Source organism: Hylobates moloch, unplaced genomic scaffold (assembly GCF_009828535.3).
Source record: "Hylobates moloch isolate HMO894 unplaced genomic scaffold, HMol_V3 SCAFFOLD_20, whole genome shotgun sequence".
Classification (NCBI taxonomy): domain Eukaryota; kingdom Metazoa; phylum Chordata; class Mammalia; order Primates; family Hylobatidae; genus Hylobates; species Hylobates moloch.
The window spans coordinates 29,469,561-29,476,013 of NW_026652295.1; the positions used below are offsets into that span (position 1 = coordinate 29,469,561).

Genomic DNA, 6,453 nt, shown 5'->3' on the forward strand with positions numbered 1-6,453 from the left:
CCGGCACCCAAACTGCCACTGAGCGTTCCCGCATACCTGAGCCTCTGGAACTTCCCATCACAGCCACTAGGCAGGCTCACTTCTGAGCGTTTCCCAGCACACCGCTGACCCTTTCTGCTTCTCCATCTCACTCATTCAGAGCTCCTTCATGTCTTCAGCCACCTCCTGCTTGCCAGCTTCCTTCTAACAGAACTTGCATGTCAGGAAAGCTCGTTCGCCTACAAATAAACTATCTGAGAGACTGTATCTTCCAGGAAGCTTCTCGTCATTGATGGGGGAAATGCAGACAACTCACTTTGGTCATTGCAATGGTTTGGGTATGGTTGTTAGACCCTGCCAAGTCTCATGTTGAAATTTGATTCCCGCCGGGCGCGGTGGCTCACGCTTGTAATCCCGGCACTTTGGGAGGCCGAGGCGGGCGGATCACGAAGTCAGGAGATCGAGACCACGGTGAAATCCCGTTTCTACCAAAAATACAAAAAATTAGCCGGGTGTGGTGGCGGGCGCCTGTAGTCTCAGCTACTCGGAGAGGCTGAGGCAGGAGAATGGCGTGAACCTGGGAGGCGGAGCTTGCAGTGAGCCGAGATCGCGCCACTGCACTCCAGCCTGGGTGACAGAGCGAGACTCCGTCTCAAAAAAGAAATTTGATTCCCAATGTTGGAGGTGGAGCCTGGTGGGAGGAGTTTGGGTGGTTGAAACAGATCCCTCATGAACAGCTCGGTGCTGTTCTCAAACCAGTGAGTTCTCATTCTTAGTTCCCACAAGAACTGGTTGTTGAAAAGATCCTGTCACCTCCTCCATTCCTTTTTTCCGGCTTCCTCTCTCTCGCTATATAATCTGTGCAAACCAGCTCCCCTTCTCCTTTGGCCACGAGTGGAAGCTTTTTGAAGCCCTCACCAGCGCAGACGTTGGTGCCATGCTTCTCATACAGCCTGCAGAACCGTGAGCCAAATGAGCCTCTTTTCTCTATGTCACCCAAAGTCAGGGATTCCTTTATAGCAACACCAATGGACTAAGACAGAAAACACAGACTGTATATTGGAACCCCATCAGCCTGGTCACAGATGCCGTTTCAGACCTCCCCAAATCCTCTGCTCATTTGGGTCTCTTCAGTCACAGTCTTTTAGCTGACTCTTTCCTCTCTGCTGGCCATATCCAAGTGTCCAGACCAAATTCAAGGGTCCTCCAGGGCCTGGACTGTTGATCTCCCGCCTCCCATCAGACTTGTGTCCCGATACGGCACTGTGTCTCTCCCTGCCGTGTGTACTCTCCTGAGAGATGCTTCCTTGGAACTGAGGCGAAGGCACATCAGAAGGATCTCAGGGTGGAAAGGCTCCTATAGAGCCCAAAACAGATGGGCGCTCCTATGGTGGAGGGTCAGAAGGAGACCCTACCCTCCTTCTCCTGCCATGAGTTTGACAGCGGGCGTATTCAATACTCTCCCACACCCTCAGTTCCCATGCCCCAGAGACCCCAAACATGTTTTCATTCTCTCTCCTTTATGTCTTCTGGATCTCTCTTCCCCTGTTCCTTCAATGTGCATTGTTGAGTGCCTACTGCATACTCAGCAACACTCCATTTGTCTTCTGCCCATAACCCAGGAGTCCAGAGTCCTAGTTACTGGTCTCTTTTGGGTCCCCTATTACTGTCTGCTGTAGAGATGTGAGGTCCTACCCTCTTGGCTCAGCTCATTAGGGCTTCTTTCATGCTAAAGCGGCCCACAGGACTTCCTGACCAGAAAACAAATTCTTGAGCTGGAACAGGTTTCTAACCCAGTCCCTGCTTCAAAGGGTGGGTCCCTTCCACTCTGACAACCATGATCTCCTTATCCCATTCTACTTCCTGCTGCAACCCAGCCCAGCACCCTGCCTAGTGTGATCATGTCATTCTCCTTTCTCACCTTCCTCTTGACCCCCGCTCTATTCCTTCTCAGGCTTGGTATCGTTCTGTCACCTGCCTGTAGTTGACAGACTGTCAGGTCAACTGCCCCACCCCTCCCCAGACCATGTGAAGCTATAAAGGCCCCTGCAGCTCTTTCACAACAGAGAAAGAGGCAACTACATTGCCTGGAGGAAGCCTAAGGAACCCAGGCATCCAGCTGCCCACCCCTGAGTCCAAGATTCTTCCCAGGAACACAAACATAGGAGACCCACGCTCCCGGAAGCACCAGCCTTTATCTCTTCACCTTCACCTTCACCCTTTCTCAAGAATCCTCTGTTCTTTGCCCTCTAAAGTCTTGGCACATCTAGGACCCAGGCTTCTAGCTTTCCAGCCACAAAGAGACAGATGAAGATGATGAAAGGAAGTGTTCTCCTTACGTTTTGTCTACTACTGCATTTAGAAGCCGGTGAGTGATTTTATTTAAAATCAGGTGGTCCGAGAACCTTTGAGGAGTTGGGAGAGATGTGACCACTACTGGGGCTAGCTCTGCTTCTCTTCCATAAAGTGAGGATCATCATTTTACTCTAATCACTTCAGCCTAACAATGTACGTCATGCAGGAAGCAGTCAGACACAGTGGTTAAAATTGGGCTCTGATCTCACATTGCCTACATCTGAATTATGGCTCCATCTATTAACTGTGTACTTTAGGTCAATTGCTTCTCTGCACCTTAATTTCTGCATCTGTAAAATGGTAACAACCTGTGTGATATGGTTGGGGTTTTAAATATTAAGAACAAGAAGAGTTGGCTGCTTTTAAAATGTCACTCTTCTGGCGGGGTGCAGTGGCTCATGCCTTTAATCCCAGCACTTTGGGAGGGTGAGGCAGACAGGTCATTGTGGTCAGAAGTTCAAGACCAGCCTAGCCAACATGGCAAAACCCTGTCTCTACTAAAAATACAAAAATTAGCTGAGTGTGTTGGATCGTCCCTGTAGTCCCAGCTACTCAGGAGGCTGAGGCAGGAAAATCGCTTGAACCCAGGAGGCGGAGGGTGCAGTGAGCCGAGATGGTGCCACTGCACTCCAGCCTGGGCGACAGAGTGAGACTCTGTCTCAAAAAAATAAAATAATAAAATAAGGCCAGGCCCAGTGGCTCACGCCTCTAATCCCAGCACTTTGGGAGGCCAAGGCGGATGGATGTCTTGAGGCCAGGAGTTTGAGACCAGACTGGCCAACATGGTGAAACCCCGTCTCTACTAAAAGTACAAAAATTAGCCTGGCGGGGTGGCTTATGCCTGTAATCCTAGCTACTCAGGAGGCTGAGGCAGGAGAATCGCTTGAACGTGGGAGGCGGATGTTGCAGTGAGCTGAGATTGCTCCACTACACTCCAGCCTGGGCAGCAGAGCAAGACTCCGTTTCAAAAACAAATAAATAAATAAACAATAAAATAAAATAAAATAAAATAAAATAAAATATCACTCTTCTATATTCTACAAACTCAATTTCTCTCCTACCCCTACACCTAATTCCACGTCAGCCTCCTACATACAGGCTGGGGAGGTTGAATGTCTTCATCCTTCAGGGAAATAAAGGGCAAAAATTTGACATAACCTTAACTCCAGCTAAGCCTCCAAGAAGTTAAAAGCCTTCCCTCTACCTTTAGACTTTGGTTTATAGCCCTTAATCCTGGGAGCTCTTATGTATTTGAGCTACATATAACTTGTTCTTCTCTAGCCTTGGCCATAGTGATCAAGGGCCCCCGGAACTTGAATGCATATAGTCACCTGGCTTCTTGCTGTACGTGCAGACTCCAGGGCCCATCTCAAACTCTAATTCATTTAGTCTGGAATGATTTGCTAAGAATATTTTCAACACGCTCCCTTAAGTAATTCTGATATAAGTGTGTTCTGAATATTATTCTGAGAAATATTTTCCAAGAAGGAAGCAATGCTACTTAAGAAAAAAATTGATCAATATATACTAGTTTCACCTAGTCCTATAATTCTTTTATAATACTTTATATCTGTATTGTATCTTGTATAGCGGAATGTGGAATAAGGTTACCTACCAGTGAAACTAGATGATGTAACTCTGGTATTGTGGATGGGTGGCTGACTTAGCTTAGTCTCCACAAGTGCGGATTCAGTAGCCTGGGTTCAGTTTCCTGTTCCACCACTCACTAGCTGTGTAAACTTGGGCCAGTGTCAATTTTTTTTTTTTTTTTTTTGAGACGGAGTTTTGCTCTTGTCTCCCAGGCTGGAGTGCAATGGCTCGATCTCGGCTCACCACAACCTCTGCCTCCCTGGTTCAAGTGATTCTCCTGTCTCAGCCTCCCAAGTAGCTGGGATTACAGGCATTTGCCACTACAGCCGGCTAATTTTGTATTTTTAGTAGAGACAGAGTTTCTGCATGTTGGTCAGGCTGGTCTCGAACCCCCAACCTCAGGTGATCCACTCACCTCAGCCTCCCAAAGTGCTGGGATTACAGGCGTGAACCACCGCGCCTGGCCCAGTATCAACATTTTTAAGCCTCAATTTATTCATCTCAGCTGGTGATAATAGCATCTATGTTATAGCGCTGTAGTGAGCATTAAGTAAAATTATTTATGTAATGAATTTAGCCAAGCAATAAGCAGAAAGTATATATACACAATATATATTTGTCATTATATGATTTCTTCAGCAACAAATTCCAGTGGGACTAGCACCTCTGCCAACACGGGATCCAGTGTGATCTCCAGTGGGGCCAGCACAGCCACCAACTCTGAGTCCAGCACAACCTCCAGTGGGGCCAGCACAGCCACCAACTCTGAGTCCAGCACACCCTCCAGTGGGGCCAGCACAGCCACCAACTCTGAGTCCAGCACAGTGTCCAGTGGGGCCAGCATAGCCACCAACTCTGGGTCCAGTGTTACCCCTGCAGGCTCTGGAACACCAGCTCTGACTGGAATGCACACAACTTCCCATAGTGCATCTACTGCAGTGAGTGAGGCGAAGCCTGGTGGGTCCCTGGTGCCATGGGAAATCTTCCTCATCACCCTGGTCTCGGTTGTGGCGGCCGTGGGGCTCTTTGCTGGGCTCTTCTTCTGTGTGGTGAGTGCCTAATATGCAAGAAAATGCCTGGAGGAAGGAGCAGCAGAAACACAAGGAAACGGGTGTGAATAGAAAGGGTCTCAAGTCAGGGGTGGGTAGGGAGGAAGGGAGATCAGGAGAGAGTAACACAGAGACATGGCAGGTCAGTGCAGAGGGAGCTGGTGACCTGTGGGAAAAGGGGGCCACAGAAAGGACTGGAGAAAGGAGAACTAGGTAAGGAGTATGGTTGGAAGTGGGAGAAGATTCCAGAAGGCGTCCGTGGTAAAGGCGTGGGAGACAGGGATGCAATTCTGAAACTACTGACTCTTCTTTTTCTAGAGAAACAGCCTGTCCCTGAGAAACGCCTTTAACACAGCTGTCTACCACCCTCATGGCCTCAACCATGCCCTTGGCCCAGGCCCTGGAGGGAATCATGGAGCCCCCCACAGGCCCAGGTGGAGTCCTAACTGGTTCTGGAGGGGACCAGTATCCTCGATAGCCATGGAGATGAGCGGGAGGAACAACGGGCCCTGAGTGGCCCCGAAGCGAGTGCCGCATTCTTCAGGAAGGAAAAGATCTGGGGACCCAAGACCTCGTTTCCTTTCATTCATCCCAGGAGACCCCTCCCAGCTTTGTTTGAGATCCCGAAAATCTTGAGGAAGACATTCCTTACCTCTCTTGCCTTTACCAGACACTGGAAAGAGAATACTATATTGCTCATTTAGCTAAGAAATAAATACATCTCATCTGACACACACGACAAAGAGAAGCTGTGCGAGCCGCGGGGTGGGTGTCTAGCTCTGAGATGAACTTCTCAGTTATAGGAGAAAAGCTCCATGCTGGACTCTATCTGGCATTCAAAATCTCCACAGTAAAATCCAGAGACCTCATTCTTACCTGTGTGCCTGCATTTTCTAATCCTTTTTGCCCTGGGCAAGGTACCCGTATCTCTGAGACACCCCGGTTGGCTAGAGAATTGATTTGGGAGAGGTAAGGAGGGAGGGCGGGTGCCAGCATGCTACGGGCTCGTGCGTGAGGCCTGTGGTACACAGCAATTAGGTTATGATACGTGAAGAGCCGAGAGCAGGATGAGGTGGAGGCGTTACAACTACCTGCTCTGTGTGTGTGTGTTGGCGGGGAGGAGGGGGTGCGCATATTCATTTGAAGTCGAGATTCCCAGGGCATTTCCATATGCTCCAGGCCTGACTTCCCATCAGGGTGGAGGAGCTGGTGACACTCATCTCCCTCAGAGTGCTCCCTGGTTTCCCAAGGGAAAGACTTTCTGGCCTGCTAAGGTCGAATCTTCCAAGAGGCTCTTGGCAAAGACCCGAGACTCTCATAAATCCCCGCCCAGAAGAGCTGCGCGTATCCCTTTCATGAGTCCAGGGAAGAGGGTCCTCCAGGTCTTGGAAGACAGAGGGGAGCTGCTTTGGAGGCTAAGTTGCTCTGAGCCCACAAGGTAATGGAGGGCTCCTACTTGGGACAGAGCCCTCAGCAGAGA

General features: G+C 49.5%; 1 protein-coding gene across 1 annotated transcript; it reads left to right on the forward strand.

Annotated features, from left to right (window-relative positions):
• Positions 1–2,286: 2,286 nt before the first annotated feature.
• On the forward strand, positions 2,287–5,486 carry MUC21 (mucin 21, cell surface associated). Its single transcript, XM_032140509.2, has 3 exons — positions 2,287–2,347; positions 4,564–4,973; positions 5,292–5,486. Exons 1-3 carry the CDS (start codon positions 2,287–2,289, stop codon positions 5,484–5,486), a joined length of 666 nt encoding a protein of 221 aa, XP_031996400.1.
• Positions 5,487–6,453: the final 967 nt, after the last annotated feature.